The 18,142-nt window shown below is 39.7% G+C and overlaps 1 protein-coding gene across 1 annotated transcript in view; it reads left to right on the top strand.

Annotated features, from left to right (window-relative positions):
* The window catches only part of HECW2 (HECT, C2 and WW domain containing E3 ubiquitin protein ligase 2), a 244,591-nt gene that overhangs the window by 148,712 nt on the left and 77,737 nt on the right, over positions 1–18,142 (top strand). Inside the window, exons 14-16 of the mRNA XM_065880275.1 lie at positions 11,362–11,496; positions 14,812–14,914; positions 16,845–16,941. Of these exons, the coding sequence (XP_065736347.1) occupies positions 11,362–11,496; positions 14,812–14,914; positions 16,845–16,941 (335 nt within the window). The remainder of the gene's footprint in view (positions 1–11,361; positions 11,497–14,811; positions 14,915–16,844; positions 16,942–18,142) is intronic.

The raw sequence follows: 18,142 nt of genomic DNA, 5'->3' as shown, positions 1-18,142 counted from the left end.
CCTTCCCTCCCTCCCCCCTCCCCCCTCCTTCCCTCCCTCCCCCTCCCCCCTCCCCTTCCCTCCCTCCCCCCTCCCCCCTCCCCCTTCCCTCCCTCCCCCCTTCCCTCCCTTCCCTCCCTCCCCTCCTTCCCTCCTTCCCTCCCCCCTTCCCTCCCTTCCCTCCCCCCTCCCCCTTCCCTCCCCCCTCCCCCCTCCTCCTCCTTTCCTCTCTTCCTCCCTTCCCTCCCTTCCTCCCTTCCCTCCCTCCCTCCCTCCCTCCCTCCGTCCCTCCATCCCTTCCTTCCTTCCTTTCCTTTTTTTTTTGCAGTACGCGGGCCTCTCACTGCCGTGGCCTCTCCTGTTACGGAGCACAGGCTCCAGACGTGCAGGCTCAGCGGCCATGGCTCACGGGCCCAGCCGCTCTGCAGCACGTGGGATCTTCCCAGACTGGGCCATGAACCCATGTCCCCTGCATCGGCAGGCAGACTCTCAACCACTGAGCCACCAGGGAAGCCCCCTTCTCATTTTTAATTTGGAGGATTTGAGGAAATTATGCTGCTGTGGATCAGGATTCCTGGATCCATCACTGTCTTTCTGATCTAACTTCTACAAACCTCAGTTTTCTCTAAAGTGAGGGCTAGTAACCTGGCCTGTCTAGCTCCTGGAGCTGTGGTTGGCATCCACTTAGATAATCACAGGATCTACAAACCTCAGTTTTCTCTAAAGTGAGGGCTAGTAACCTGTCCTGTCTAGCTCCTGGAGCTGTGGTTGGCATCCACTTAGATAATCACAGGATTACAAATGGAAGAAAAACAATTAGGATTATAATTAAACAACTTCTTCAGTAATTGACTTACTATTATCTATAGTGTAGAAGATAAAAGCAGTACAATTACAAGCCTCTAGAGGTTTATGACTTAGTTTGGGGAAAGCAAAATATGGATTATTCAAACACCTACAAAATAAAATGGACCATACAGCACACTAAGCCAGGAATGCTACTCACTTGGTTATTCCTACCCAGCTCTCCAAAATCTTGATTTGAATGGTTAGGTAGAAGCAAGAATCTACAGTAAGTAGAACAACAACTAAAGAGTTTCATCAGTTTAGACTTTTATAAAAATGATAAAGATTTGTTATTGATGGTTAAATCCTTACTCTAATGGGAAATACACAATGACGTAAAAGATACACTGAAGAAGTAGTGTCAGTGTCCCATTCCTCCTCTTAACCAACAGCTGACCTCCCTTAACTGAGGTGATCCAACAGAATAGTTTTGTCACAACAGCATTCCTTTTGTTGTTCTTGTTCTTTTTGTCCATATTGTTCTTGATCACTGCATGGTAGTCTGCCCTCGAGTGTTTGCTTCTGCCTGAAACCTGTATAACAACCCAGAGCATTTTCTGTTTCTCTGCTATGAGTGTTCTGTTTATTGTGGTCTCTCTGGTAGATTTGTTCTCTTGCTAGATTAGTGGTCTTCTGCTCTGGTGGTTGCAATCTCCATAAGCTATGGTCATGAAGATAGTGTTTTAAAAACATCCTTAGCCAGATAAGTAACTTTCTTTTTAGAACTGGGACTGAAATCAGATCCACACATTTGCACAGAATCATGCACTTCCTGTGTAAAGCCACTAAGCACCCCTTGCCCAGACCATTTTACCCCTAATGCCTCTTATTTGGATTATAAAAGAACAGAACGTGCATCATGCACTAGTATAGGTAAAAAAAGACTTATTTCTGGCATGGGATACCTGGAGAGTTTTCATAGTAAAGATTGGATTTGAACCGAACCCTGAACGATGAGTAGGATTTTTTTTTTTTTTTTTTTTTTTTTTAGAGGTACGCGGGCCTCTCACTGCTGTGGCCTCTCCCGTTGTGGAGCACAGGCTCCGGACGCGCAGGCTCAGCGGCCATGGCTCACGGGCCTAGCCACTCCGCAGCATGTGGGATCCTCCCAGGCCAGAGCACGAACCCGTGCCCCCCGCATCAGCAGGCAGACTCTCAACCACTGTGCCACCAGGGAAGCCCGATGACTAGGATTTTGATAAAATTAGATTGTGGAGAAGAGAAAATTTGGAATGGGAAAGGAAGGAAAACACCCAAAGTAAAGACGTGGAAAAAGGAACACACTGGGGGGCTATGTTTGGTTCCTTTGAAGAAGTAGTGGGTTTCCTTTGCTGTGCAAAAGCTGTTAAGTTTCATTAGGTCCCATTTGTTTATTTTTGTTTTAATTTCCATTTCTCTAGGAGGTGGGTCAAAAAGGATCTTGCTGTGATTTATGTTATAGAGTGTTCTGCCTGTGTTTTCCTCTAAGAGTTTTATAGTGTCTGGCCTTACATTTAGGTCTTTAATCCATTTTGAGTTTATTTTTGTGTATGGTGAAACTTAAAAGCCTTTGCATAGCAAAGGAAACCATAAACAAGATGAAAAGACAACCCTCAGAATGGGAGAAAATATTTGCAAATGAAGGAACTGACAAAGGATTAATCTCCAAAATTTACAAGCAGCTCATGCAGCTCAATATCAAAAAAACAAACAACCCAATCCAAAAATGGGCAGAAAACCTAAATAGACATTTCTCCAAAGAATATATACAGATTGCCAACAAACATATGAAAGGATGCTCAACATTACTAATCATTAGAGAAATGCAAGTCAAAACTACAGTGACATATCACCTCACAGCAGTCAGAATGGCCATCATCAAAAAATCTACAAACAATAAATCCTGGAGAGGGTATGGAGAAAATGGAATCCTCTTGCACTGTTGGTGGGAATGTAAATTGATACACCCACTATGGAGAACAGTATGGAGATTCCTTAAAAAACTAAAAATAGAACTACCATGCGACCCAGCAATCCCACTACTGGGCATGTACCCTGAGAAAACCATAATTCAAAAAGAGTCATGTACCACAGTATTCATTGCAGCTCTGTTTACAATAGCCAGGACATGGAAGCAACCTAAGTGTCCGTCGACAGGTGAATGGATAAAGAAGATATGGCTCATATATACAATGGAATATTAGTCAGCCATAAAAAGAAACGACATTGAGTTATTTGTAGTGAGATGGATGGACCTAGAGAGTGTCATACAGAGTGAAATAAGTCAGAAAGAGAAAAACAAATACCGTATGCTAACACATATATATGGAATCAAAAAAAAAATGGTTCTGAAGAACCTAGGGGCAGGACAGGTATAAAGATGCAGATGTAGAGAATGGACTTGAGGACACAGGGAGGGGGAAGGGGGAAGGGTAAGCTGGGACAAAGTGAGAGAGTGGCGTGGATATATATACACTACCAAATGTAAAATAGATAGCTAGTGGGAAGCAGCTGCATAGCACAGGGAGATCAGCTCAGTGCTTTGTGACCACCTAGAGGGGTGGGATAGGGAGGGTGGGAGGGAAACACAAGAGGGAGGAGATGTGGGGATATATGTATATGTATAGCAGATTCACTTTGTTATACAGCAGAAACTAACACACCATTGTAAAGCAATTATACTCCAATAAAGATGTACAAAAAAACAAAACAAAGAAAAAAGGACTTCCCTGATGGTGCAGTGGTTAAGAATCCACCTGCCAATGCAGGGGACATGGGTTCAAGCCCTGGTCCGGGAAGATCCCACATGCTGTGGAGCAACTAAGCCTGTGTGCCACAACTACGGAGCCTACACTCTAGAGCCGATGAGCCACAACTACTGAGCCTGCGTGCCACAACTGCTGAAGCCCGCATGCGTACAGCCTCTGCTCCACAACAAGAGAAGCCACCGCAATGAGAAGCCTGTGCACCGCAACTAAGAGTAGCACCCGCTTGCCACAACTAGAGAAAGCCCGCGCATAGCAATGAAGACCCAATGCAGCCAAAAAGAAATAAATAAAATTAAGAGAGAAAAAAAGGAAGTAATGGGAACATTTTGAGAGACCCTGTATTACGTACACACACACACACACACACACACACACAGGAGAGCTGATGGTGTAAGATCCAATCCAAAACCCAGCAGCTTGAGACCCAAGAAAACGCCAATGTCCCAACTCAGTCAGGCCAAGGCAATTCCCTCTTACTCAGCCTTTTGACCTTCAATTGATTGGATGCGGCCCACTCAGTCTACTGATTGAAAGGTGAATCTCATCCAGGAACACACTCACAGACACATCGGAATCATGTTTGGCCAAATGTCTGGGCACCCAGTGGCCCAGTTAAGTTGACACATAAAATTAACAATCACAGACCGATATCAATGGAGTAAAATCAGTGCAAGCATCACTACAGAGGGTTAAGGATAACAGAGAGAATGATACAAAATGACATGGACAATTAGAAAAATATTACAAAGCTTGATATTTCTTATTAATAAGCTTATATAATGGGCTTACCATTTGGTTTAATTTTTAAGAAAAGTGTTTATTTTTGACTCCCCTTTCAGATGTTAAATATGGCATAACTTTTTTCCTGCCTCTTTGTTTTGTACTCTCAAACAGTATTAACACAGGGTGCTTTCCCCAGTTCATTCTACTTGAGCCTATACTGAAACTTTGAGCTTTAAAAGTGATAAACGTCATGGGCTCTTTAAATGAAAATGTAAAGCGGTAACCATCTCCTTATTTAAAGTGAAATGTCTTTTCCCATAGTTTCTTGTGTTTTTCCCTACAAAAAACACTTGCTATAATATCACCCAGCTAAATTGACATCCATCTCTAAAGCCAAGCTTTGTAACTCTAGGGGTTTGTGACTTTGGATGTCACATTGGGGATTTGAGTATCAGTATGGTCCAAATACTCAACTTCGATGACCGTGGCAAGTAGGAATTATGGTTATGAGGATAGATTTTTTAGAAGAGAACAAATATTTGTACAGTGAAAGTTACCACAGTCAGAGCCTACTTGAGGATTCTCATTTTACCAGATGCTAATAGCTTATGTGGCTGTAGAAGTTGCCCCAGTGATGACATAGACTTTGGTTTCAGTCCCACGTGAAGCTGATGGCCACAGTTTATTGGGTCAGGTTCATCTTAATGAGTAAAATGCAACTTAATATTTGGAGGTTTCAAGTGAATCCCAAAAGTCTCTTAGCAGAATAAGTTCTACACTTTGAAAAATATATTTTTCATTCATTAGAGTACTATATTAGTTATTTTTGTGACATGTCTCTTTAATTGCTTTGAAACAACTAATACCTCTTTGTGGTGGTTATCTGGTTTAATCACCTCCAGTTACACAGCAATCCAGGTAGAGATGAAATTAAACTCTAAATTTACAAATAACACATCGTTTTTAGAGTATCTCTTGCTTATTTTTCGGGGGGTACAATCTTGTTAGACCAAAAAGTAACTCACACAGAGAGGCAGAGGTGAAGAATCCTTCTAGGGCAGTATACCTTTCAGAATGAGAGAATAAAGCAGAGGTTGGTTTTGTGAATGTATTTTTGAGTAAAATGCTAAACTCATGGAATATTGAAGGAATTGCCCAAGTATGAAGATGGCCTTTGCCTTTTATCTTTAAACAGTTGTCCTCTGACCAGCACTGACTCTTTTTAAAAAATGTAGAGTACTATTTTAAAATTTCATGGCAATGCCCTTCTATTCTACCTGAAATGTGCTGATTTGGATAACTCCATCCTTGGTCTTCTGCAGTGACGTGCTGATAAATGCTTAGCAATCAGCTCCTCAGGGGCGGTGGGGAGGAGGGCTGGTCTGTAACATTTGCCATTTTCCATGGTGTAAATTCTCCCACCATAGCCAATTTCAGGCTGCCGGCATCATCATCAACAGCTTGAGAATTCCTTGAGGTTTCACCATCAGCTCCTGTAAGCTGGTCCATGCCATCCCCAGCATGGCACTGGCTCCCCTATATTATACTTCTAACACCTAAATACCACTACTCGCAATACATAAAATACCACCCCCCTCCCTTTGCTAACATTTTACATCTGAAGTTTTGGGGATGTTTTACTTATCCACGGTGCCATGTGTCCCTGTTTTCTCTCCTAGCAACTTTAGATCTCTGATCACAGCAGTTTAACAAAATAACCTTCTTTAACTTTTTTGTTATTGATAGATGTCATGAGATATTTGGGACCACTCACTCCTTCAGATGAACCAAATGTTAGAAAATGTTAGCATGACTATTTTTTTAGTTACAATAAACTCTACTATTCAGTGCTTTTCATCTCCAGTATTGGTAATGGAGTTCTGTCTGGGATATAATGTAGAGAAAATGATAGCATGTTTATTCCTTATAATTGGGGAGATACTAGAGAGGGGACCAGGAGCTTAGATTTATATTATGGAAGGGAGAGAATGCGTGAGTAAATTACAATCTTTATAAAAATTAAAGTAGATTACAATGAACTTTTTGAGCATTTTAAGACTTTATAGAGTTGAGAAACTAGAAGTTAGAACAGATTCAATATGCAGTGCTGCTGTCTTTTAAATTATTGTTCTTTCTTTGTTTCCATAGCTCTTTAGAGAAAGAAAGATCTGATGATGTCTTTCTGGAGCATAGTTACAAGTGCTTTTTGTTTTATTTTGTTTACACGGTCTTTTAATACGGATTCCTGGTTTGGCAAAATGTTAAGTGGAAACAATTTCAAACTTCTGTAACTTAGATTTGTTGAGCCTGAGGTTGGTATTTCTTCACAAATACTGATGCCTTTTTCTTTTCTTAAAATAATAGAAGCTTAAAAAAAAGAATTGTGTAAAGAGAGAAGTGTATTTTGTTTGGCCTCACTAATATGGGCTCCATCCAGCCCATATTTTCTGACTCTGATCATGCCCTGAAGCAGCGAAAGGGTAGAAGCTTTTAAAATGAGATTTGAATTTGGGTATTTGCATTCCTTTCAGTTTTTGATTATATTGTTAGCCCTAGTCAGCACTGGGAAGCTTGAGTGAACTTCCTTAATGAAACTTAACAGTAGGGAATCTGTGTTGTTCAAAATTTGCTTTGCTAGTGGCTAATCTGAAAAAGACTCCTTTTTTGATACAATTGCTTTTTTTTGATGTGGTCTGCCTTCTCAACATACTGTCTATTCAGACAGTATTTATTGATACATGGTAGACAATTTCATAAATAAAGGCAGGCTATTCAAGAATGGTAACATAAAAAAATAAAATGGTGACCCAAATTAAATTTTTTTTAAAAAGGAATAGGTCAACTTCATTACTGGCTTGAACTAGTTAGGACATCCTATGGGAAAGTGATCCACTTTTGTGACCTAATTGATTTGTGCATCACAAATAGAAATGTCAAGCCTAAAATTTGCACTGTATTTTTTCTATGCTTTGATCTTTGTTTTAAAGTAGAATACATCTTCCACAACTCAGTTGTGACCTCAGTCATCTCCTTTACGTGGATATAGCAAAGCACCAAGGAAGCCTGTCCAGGGTCACACAGGGAGGGGAGCAGAGCCAAAGCACATGCCAAGGAATTGCCTCTTCGTGCTGCCCTCGGCTAGCGCTAGTGTGCTAGCTGCGTGGTTTCGATAGTGGTCTTAATTGAGACTTTGCCCCCAAGTACTTGGCAGACTTAAAAAGCACATGTAAGCAGTATACACGTTCCATTTACTCTGAAACTGAGCTCCTTGTGGAATACAAATTAGCACCTATGCTCCAGCCACAGCCCACCCTCCAGCAGGGGAGCCGTACAGATCGTGCAGAGGATGAGCAGTTTGCTGTCCAGCATCAGTAGCAACCTTTTCAGCACTGAAACGGTGAGGCCCAGCACTCCGAGTGACAGTTATTGTCGGCCTAATTCAATGAATACTTAAATACTTTTCTAAAATCAAGTACTGTGTGAGGGGAGTGGGAAGAACATCAAAAGGAAAAATAGGAGGCAGAAAGAATGGAAGAAAAAGAGGAGAACTATGAAAAGGAGAGGGAGGGGAAAGAGGCACTGCTCACTGGGCTTTGAAGTCAGAAAGATGGATTCAAATCTCAGCTTTATACTTTCCCAACTCTGCATTTCACTTAAATCTCGGACTGTCACCCAACTGTATTAAAGGTGAACAATAATGAGAAATCATTATTTATGAAATAATGAAAATCCTTATTTATCATGGTGGTGGCCGGCTTATGCGTTCTTCTTTGCTGACTTCAGTGCATCAATTAGGATTTGGTTTGGCTGCATTGTGACAGAGACCTATACAAAGTTTACTCTACAAGATTTTATTCTGTCACATGAAGCAGTTCAGAGATAGGCAGTCTGGGGCCCTTAAGGTGGTTTCTTAAGTTGTAAGAGCCTTGGCTCCTTACGGCTTTTTATTCAGCCATCCCTCATCTTCAGGGTTCATTATGGCTGCTGGGGTTCGGCGATTACATCTTTGTTTCAGGGAGCAGAATGGATGAAGTACAGAAGGAGGGCTTTACCTTGTAAAAATCTCCTTGGAAAGGAGTTTTCCAGAAGTATCATGTGACCCTCTGTTTACATCTCATTGACCAGAACTTAATCTAGGCCATACGTACCTACAAGGAGCCTGGGAAGTGTGGGTTCACTGGTTCTCCTCTTTTTTTTTTTTTTTGAGCTTTGTTTATGGGCTGCAGGGAGAACCACTGTAATCCTTAGAAAAATGTCTCAGAAGTTAATACTGTTATTATTAGTAATAATAATATTAACTCACATTTAAGGGGTCTCAGGTACTATGTTCAGAAATTTATATGAACCATCTCATTTTATCTTCCTTTGATGTAGGCGTTATTATACCTGTTTAACAGAAAAGAAATTGTAGTTTGAAAAAGTTAAGTAGTTTGCCCAACGTTATGTCAGTAGTAAGTGGTGGAGCTAGAGCTCAGACCCAGGCTTGTCTTTTTCTAGATCCCAAGCATTTAATCACTACTTTGTCTCGGACTTCTCAAGTTTTAACTTGATAGTTTATCCATGTCCACATGAGGTGTTTTAAAACCTTTTATCCTATTTGTGGTATTATAGTCTTCAGCTCTCCACACTTTTCACCCAACACACACACACACACACACACACTTCTCTCATGTATTTTTCTCAAATCTTTCAGTATTTCTATGCTTGCGTAAAAGAACGCGATTTTTAATACTTGGTTAGTTCATTGTCAGTTGTCTTCCTGTATTTTGGTCAGGAGTCTGTTGTTCGAGTTTTTGGCAGTTTATTTACCGAGCACTCTCTTTCTCCCAGATGCAGCCCTAAAAGCTATTAGGGAGAACAGGGTGAGTAAGAAAGGGTCCCTACCCTGAAGGCATTCACAGTATAATTTTTTATAGAATGGATTTTAGAGAAGCCTCTTAACGTCAAATTAGACTATGACACTCCATGTAAATCACAACTGACCTAGATGTACACACCCATTTGTCCTTATAATTACAAGTGATTCATCGTTACCTCTAAATGACCACCTGTTCCTTCAAAACATTCCTAAGACATTAGGTAAATAGGCAATTCTATTTTCATACTCTTTGTATTTTCCCCTTAAAACGACATGGCTAATATTATTGTTGTAGTAATAAGAGCTTAATCTTAATATACGTAAAGAGAATATTAAATTGACTATAATACCTATTATGTTGAAATGTATATTAAAAAAATGAATTTCTATTTTATGACATTTTAAATAGTGGCAGAAATAATATACATACATGTGTATTAGAAGCTCAACTCAAACGGGGACTAGTGTCACATTTGAGACCAGAGCCTGACAATACAAGCCTGTGTAGGGTTTATTGTTGGTGTACATTTTTACAAGATCAGAGAAGAAAGATATTCCACCTGATAGGTTATGGAAAAGGGAGCATTACCCAGGGATGTGAGGTTGGTGACTCCGTCCTACCAGACTTCCATTTAATCCAGTCTTTGTACCTGGAAATCGGATATCGAGAGAAGGGACAGACAAGGATTCTTGTTTTGGCCATTTCTCTGCTTTGTTTCTAGTGCACATTCTGCTTAAAGTCATTTTTTTTTAAAGAAGTCATTTTTCCCCCTATTTGGGAGCTACTTACAAATTATTTTGCTCTGTTTCCTGATTATCTACAGAAACATTTGTTTCATAATGGAAAGGTGAATTTTTAATCAGCATAAATATACCATCTGCCCCTGGGATTTGCCTAGATGCATTCTTTCCTAGTCTTTAAGGTACTTTGTTAACAGAGCTCCATCAGTTCTTTTTTGCTTAGGTTATTTGGCATATATCATGTCTCCTGACATTTATCAGTAATGAGTCTCCAGGCTCTCCTAATAGTCCTTTTTATCTTGACCTAATTAACTTTATCTGATCATGGAAAACTTATATTTTCTAATTATCCTTGAGATGATGGGCTTCATTATTACCTTGAATGAATTTTACATTGCAAACTTAACACCATTTTGTTCCTAATGATAATGAAAAATAGCACTTACATCGAGTTTTAAAATTAAACAGAATTTTTAAAGGCCTTTCTACATTACATGCAATCCTTACTGCAAAACTGAGGGAAATGGTTTATGCTCATGCGTGGTTTCATGTCACAAGTGATTCTGCAGTAAACATGACAGACATGGTTTCCTCCTTCCTATCACTTTATGGTGGAGAAATGTTTATTATGAATGAAGGAGGCATGTTTTTATAAGAAATCTATAGCCCAGAGAACTTAAGTGTCTTGCCCTGAGTCATTGTATGTGATAGAATTTATCTGGGTGTGTGATCACCCAAACTGGACCAAACTGGAAAAAAAGTAAGAAGGAGATTGTAAAGAGTCTTGGAAAACTGACCAAAGGGTTGGAATGTTTTTTCTATAGATAACAGGTAGCCATTAGAGGCTTTGGATTGGAGTGGAAATGTAGTCAAAGCTTTTAGAAAAAAAAATTCTGATAGTGAGGTGCCATTCAGTGAATAAGGTTGTAGAGATGTGGAACAACTGAGAAACTATTAATAATTATATGTTTAAGAGAAAACCCTGAAATAATGGAATGAATGATAGGCTGGGATGGGACAAATAGAGGAGACACTATAATGAGAAAATGGGGGAGGACTTGGTAGCTGATTACATAGAAGGAAAAGAGAAGTCAATGATGTTTGAAAGAAAAACTTGGTAATAACCGATAGCAGTAAGAGCAAAGAGCATCAGTTAAGAGAGAAGCCCAAATGTCCATTCAGGGGGCTTCTTTCTAAGATCCTATCTTTGATGACTGTATTTCCTAAAGCCAGGAACAATGTTCCTCCCTGCTGTCTTCATTCTGCATCCAACCTAAGCGTTGCTTCCTCTCTTCTGGTCTGTCCTGAGGGAAGAAGGAGAAATTCTCCCGAAGATTTGAAATTACGAGAAAATGGAGCGAAGGTTTTCACTCCAAAGTGGGTCTTTCCCTGCATGTGTGAAATGATAGGACCGCTAGACAGGTGTGTGCCATGTACGGAGTGTTGACTGAGTGGGTTGCTTCCTAGGCATTTTTTGTCGACCACAACTCGCGTACCACCACTTTCATCGATCCCCGGCTCCCGCTTCAGAGCAGCAGACCCACGAGCGCGCTGGTGCATCGACAGCACCTGACCAGGCAGCGCAGCCACAGCGCAGGCGAGGTGAGTCCTGAGCCTTAGCGACCGACCTGTTGGCTGATAGAAGCACGGGATGTGGGGTTTATGGAATCGTGCTGGCTCTTTCTTATTGTTTTGTTTTTCTAGTTTGATTTAGAGACTATCATTTGGAGGCTGAAAGTGTTGGAATGTTAACGGGGTTTCTCTGGAAACTCATAGAGCCTAAATTACAGGTTTAAAAAGTAGGACATGTGAGGAAAGTTTGAAGAAATTAGAGATTTAGAAAAAAAAAAAAATTCAGTGGATGGTGAGGGAATTCATAATGCAATACAGTGTTCAAGAGAGGATGATGATGAGCCCTTTTGCATACCTAAGAGCAGCTTCATAGGAAGCAATGAATGTAACTTTTTTAGGGGATTAAAATTAGGTTAAAGATAAGGAAGTTTCTTAAGTGAGGATTGCTGGATTAGATTAAAATCTTCGGCCAATGCTATGGGGTTGTGGCATCCTCACTAATATTCTTTAAGGTTAGGATATGTATGAGGGTTGATTTATGTACTCTTAAGTGCTTAGAGAAAATGGGTAGCATTAAGAATTACTAAAAGCTCTACCGTACTCTATTATACTTTGCTAGTTTGCAGTGTCCCATGGTAACCACATGAGGGCTGTCTAATAATCTAACCAGAAAAAAAAAAAAGAAAGAAAAAGAAAAAAGAGAAAAGAAATAATCTCTTCCTGTTTCCCTTTTTCTGTAGCAGGTTAAATAAATAAAACAGGAATGCTTTAGGTCACATATTTTCTCCTTAATAAAGACTTACGCTTTGAATGTCATATATTATCACTTGATATACATTGTTTCTAAAAATTCCCTTAGACAAGAAGAATTAAGATTCTTTTCCTGAATGCCATTTCCACGTTCCATCTATGTGCATATCATATTTTCAGTATTATATTGTATGTCAAATATTTTTGTAGCTTCTATTATAAGAAAAGATTATGAATGTAATAAATAACTGGATTTGATTCATCAAAATTCCACTCTTGGAATTTCCCCTCATGATTTACATACTGGCTCTAATGATTATGTGTGTTTGCTGGTTGTAAGTGAAGACATAGAAGAGTACACACGAGAAGCTCACATAAAAATGTTATATAAATCTATTGCAGGATGAGGTATGCACAAAAATATTCATGTTTTATGAGTAGCTAATAAATCTCTACCTGGCTGTCATATAAAACATTAGTGGTGAACTGGATGATGCTAATAGCATTCATCTAAAAAGCAGAACAGACCTCTCACCTTTGGACCTTGTGCATGATATGTAGCATATCAGGGCCCTGCCTCGTTTTATCGCGCAACTAGTGCACTTTAGATGCTTGCCTTATTTGACGTCACAATATGACGCTGGCTGTTCAGTCTGATCAGGACTACATGCATGAGATTAGTAGCTATACTTATATTTTCTTTCAACTCCTCTGCCTCAGAACTTGAATTAGTTTCATGGTCTAGCAGTAGGGATACTAAGGTACACATTAAAATTTGAATGAGGACTTCTCTTCTTATTGACGGAAGTTGAGCAGTGGAACAGAGACGACCCCATAAAGACTCAGCATTCAGTCTCAGCGTTGTTAAACCCTTGAGGGGAATGTGCTTTCTGCCCCAGCTGTCGGAAGCACGCACATCCTGCAGTAATACACACGTTTATCACGGCTTGCCCACTGATAATGGTCTGGTTTTATGGTCTGGTTTGAAGAAGCAGGGTGTCAAGGAGAAGACCTTTGGCTGTTCTGGGAAATGATGACACAAGGCAACTTACTGACAGGAGGGAAAGTATATGTTGGTAGATTGAAATGATAAGTTTGGTGACTGACAAGGTATAGTTAATGATTGAATCTCTCCCAAGAGGGGCTGACTTCATTTCTCAGAGCCAATAACTCAAGAGAAGCAGAGTGGGAAATTTCTGGTTACATTCCCAAGTCTTCTCAGCCATTCTCTTAGACTTAGTTAGCAAATATTCCAGGTAATAGAAATTTTGGTATCTCTTCCATCCAACAAATGAATACTTACTAAACACCTGTAGTGTAGAAACGTGGTTGGTGTGAGGGATACAAGTAAATAATGTATGTTCCTGTGTTCTTATTAAGGAGAGAATATATAAAACTAACCATAATCCAGATGAATAAGAATACAAGCAAAAAATGCTTTATAGACTGTTAATAATGGCAGCTGCTTCAGAAATGTACCCCGAGTGCTGTGGGTGCTCAGAGAAGGTGACATTTAGTGTCAGCTTGAAGGGAAGGGAAGGCTTCATGGAGGAGGGGCTGTTTGAACTACACATTGAAGAATGAATGAGAACATTCTTGAAGGATAAACAAGCAGTCGAGTGTGGGGACGATATTTCCAGCTTTAGTGCCTTTAGAAAAACCCTCTCTGAACACCTAACGGATGCAGTATGATAAAATGGTTGTGAGGGTTTGAATGGGTGGGAGTAGAAACTGTATTTTAAAAGTACCAATTTATAAATCCAGGAGGTTGTTTTGCCTTTTGTTCTCTTACTCTTATTCAACTGTTCTACTGTTGTCTTAAAAGACTTCTGTAGTATGGGGGGAAAATGCTAAAACAGAAGCTAAAGCAGTGTTAGAGTTTTCTGGTAAGATTATTAATGGGCGTTTTTATTTATCTCCTTGTATGTATGAGTTTCTAAGCCTATAATCAGTATGTAACTAATTCAGGTTGGGGCAACCCTATTTAGCTCCTCCACACCTGCTGTGATTAGCTTGCTGGTGTGGGAGGTTCAAACCAGAAAAAGCTGTTGTACTGGGTGCTCTAATAGGCATGTAAAATTGCTTCTGAGGAGGTAATATCCAACTCGGAAACCCACATGAAGACTGCTGCTCTTCAACCCCTCCTCTGCTGAGGCAGGGAATTCCCTGACCTGCCTTGGCCAAAAGAAGGTATATCCTGGCACTGCCCGATGAATTTTGTACCACCCAAGTGTTCTCTCTGATTGTACTTTTGCAGGTTTGTGTTTTGTCGGGTAGAAGTTATTTCTGAGGAACAGGTATTCAGCATCTACATCCCCAAGAGGTGTAGACATTTTGAGCTACTCCTCTACCATTTGGTCAACAGTTACTGCCCTGGCCCCTCTCAGGGACGTTATACCCCAAGCCATCCCCTCAATTCAGCAACTGAAGCAGAGCTTTTGAGAGTCCTGTGTCAGCTCTTCAGCTAGCCTCTGTTCTGATCAGTTGGTACTTAACAATGCTCATTGTCAAGTGTCCTGAACAACTTGGCTTGGGGTACTGATGTAAAGTATTCTAGGATTTGGTGCAGAACAAAAACACTGCTTGTGTTTGCAGGTAGGAGAAGATTCTCGACATGCAGGACCACCAGTTCTTCCCAGGCCATCAAGTACGTTCAATACAGTTAGTAGGCCACAGTACCAGGACATGGTTCCAGTGGGTATGTCATCTCTTTCCCAAAGTCTTTATCTTTGCTTTTCATGTCCGTGTGTACCATGCATTCTCTGCTGATACACTTCCCTATTGTCAGCCTGCTACATTTGCCCTGTACTGAAAAACTGCTGCATTATCCCTAAGAAATCGATTTGAGTCTCAAAACACTTATGTCTTGTAAAATCCTATAGGATGAGAATTTTTTCTACTACTCTACCTTACCTGAGTAGAACTATTATATTAGATTGTTGAAGTTAAGGAAAAATAAGTTCTTAAGGCAGCTGTATTGTGTGGTCATTTTAAATTAGGCATTTGGACAAGCATTTATTTAGTATATATCTTAATGCTTGAGACAGAGTTTAAAAGGTGTGTGAGCCTCACAAAATAAGAAAGCAATGATGGCACATTCTTAAGGGCTTTTGTAGCAAATGCAAGACAGCAAAAGTCTCCAAAATTGTAAAATAAAAATAAATGAATGTAGGCAAATTGGCCTAAAGAACAACTTGAGTTGTTAGTAAAATGATGAGGTTGAAGTAGATCAGTTTTCAAACCTAGAGCCCCTAAGGCAGGTGGAGTGGACAGACTGGCAGGAGGCCAGATGGACTCCCTGTTCCATCTTAAATTTGAGCAACTCTCCATTTGTCTGGTTTTGCTTTAAATTTTTACTTTTTTAAGAAAGACTTTACCATGAAATATAATGCAGTGCCCATGTCCTAAAAGGTTCGACAGTCACTGAATAAGAAGAAACCTTGGGTAGAAATTGAACAGTCTATGTTTTATTATGCTGTTACTCATATGATACTAAATGCTGCACATAGAATTTTAAAGTACTATAAAATTGTCGTTTAAAAAGTTATCTAGTTTCTGATCTTAGATAGGATGTAAAAACTGCTGACAAAACCTCAATTATAAAAATGTTTTTATTATATGTGGTGAAATGTGCAGTTAGGGACACTTTGAGTTTGACAATGGGATTCCATACTAGCAGATAGTATTTTTTTTATTTTATTTACATTTTACTAAAATTAGCATGATGCAGCTAAAATCTGAAGTGGCAAATGTCTAGAGAATTATACTTCTTTTGAGTGATATTTTGTTAAAATAAGGCATGTTTCTTGATCATATTTATGAGCACAAGAGTATTGACTGAACTAGGATCTCTGATGTTTGAGAATTCAGACACTCAGTTCTGTAATTTAAATATATCTGTATTTCTGATTATAAATAAATGGAATCAAGATGAATTATCTTAAGTAAGCAAATTACTTTCTTGACAAAAGAGTATTAACAGAGCCTTTAGTAAACGTTAATTAAATTTAAAATTTCTGTAAACATTAGCCAGCCTTGACTAAGATATAGATTTTCCTTTTAAAATATTATGTACATAATTGATGATGCTGGTCGTCTTGTAGCTGTTGGTGTAGTTGGTTGGTAAAGAGCTACCCTGTGGCTTAATGGCATTTATTTCCACGTAGAATTTAGGAATGGTTTGCCTCTGCATATTGGTAGTTGCTGCTGGCAACTACGGTATTTTAGCAACTCTTGCTCTACCTCTTCACCTCTGTAGGTGGCTGACATTTAATCAGAAGATGGTTTTCCATTTTTAACAATTGCTTATAAGGTTGATTTTAGTAAGCAGTAGCATAAAACAATCAGTATCTAGAATCTTGTTGGTGATCTCATCTTGCAATTTGATAATAAATATGGCTCATCAGATGAGTTTAATGAGTGCTTAAGTCAGTCATACCTAACAGATCTAAGTCCAATACTCATATAACAGGATAGACACAAATTGGAATTTAAGCATCTATAGTGGCTCTAAACTATGACTTTGAATACAAGGAATATTAACCAGAAAAACAAAACTTTAAAAGTCTGGATTTATGTGCATAAAATAACAGATTTTAAAATATTGTTACATATGTATGTTTTTTCAGCTTACAATGACAAGATTGTTGCATTTCTGCGCCAGCCCAACATCTTTGAAATTCTACAGGAGCGTCAACCTGATCTTACCAGGAATCACTCACTCAGGTAACCATAATATTGGTATTTCATTCAGGTTACATAAACCCCAACCATTAAATCTTCAGTAACACTGATAATTGTCTTGGAAATTCACTCTTGCTTTGTGGCATTCTGAACAAAGACATCTTGTACACAAATACCTTGTTATTAATATCAGGTCAATGTAGTCCTGGCTTTTCTCTGTTAAGTATGAGGACTGAATGAAACTGACTAAAGAACCTGGAACCAACTTTAAAGAAGAAATATGAAAATTTCACAGCCAAGAATGCATCCTAGATGTGCAGATTATAACAAAAATAATAAGACACTGCCTATTAGAATGTAACTTGAGTAAACAAAAGTAACATAGAGTTTATTGAATTGAGATTTATAAACTCCTAGACTTGGTATTCACAATTTTCCATAATAAAAACACAGTGGAACCCAAGGAAGAAATCTGATCCTCTCCAGAGCCTAGCATTCCCCTGCAGGAACCCTTTCTTCTAAACAACTCTTCAGTGCATCACACTTTAAGCCCAGTTTTCCTTTCCTGAATACATGCTGTTCCTTTTCCTTGGCAACTCTTCTCTTCTTCTATGTTTGGCAAGATTTTTCTTTTTAAATTCAATGTAAGATGCCCCTCCTTGAAGCCTATCGGCCCCACTGTGGACTCTCAGGCTCATGATCTAGTGTAGTATTTCTCAACTTTGGTGTGCTAGGCATCAGAGAGGTGGAGATGGAAAGACGTGGGAGTTTCTGCTGAAAATCCTGCATAACTCAAAGCCCATTTGGTCTACATGCCACGTTAACTGACAGGAATACATTTGCCCAATGGTGCCATCCTGCCCCGTGGCAGTGATTCTCAAATATTGCTCCACTAAGTTGCGTCAAGCTGTTTTTATCAGCATTACTGGGGAGTTTTATAAGGTACAGAATGCCAGGTCTTGCTTCCCCCAACTCCTCTCCCTTCTCTGAATTTATACCCTCTGTCCTCCCATGCCCTGCCCAGAAATTTAATTCAGGAGGTCTGGGGTAGAGCTCAAGCATTTAATTTCTTAAAACCTCACTGTAGCTTGTTCGGGGTCTCTTCCCTCCGCCATCACTGAACTGCCCTGGAGACCGAGGGGAGGGTAGCCTCACTGAGACTGCCAGCTCTGGAGGGGCCCCACCAGTCGAAGCTGCGACAGTCCTTGGGACTGCGGGCCAGTTGTTTCAACAAGTAACTTAA

This window comes from Phocoena phocoena, chromosome 7 (genome assembly GCF_963924675.1).
Source record: "Phocoena phocoena chromosome 7, mPhoPho1.1, whole genome shotgun sequence".
In the NCBI taxonomy this organism is placed as follows: domain Eukaryota; kingdom Metazoa; phylum Chordata; class Mammalia; order Artiodactyla; family Phocoenidae; genus Phocoena; species Phocoena phocoena.
The sequence above is the reverse complement of the archived record's forward strand: the minus strand, read 5'-3'. Positions and strand labels throughout refer to the sequence as shown.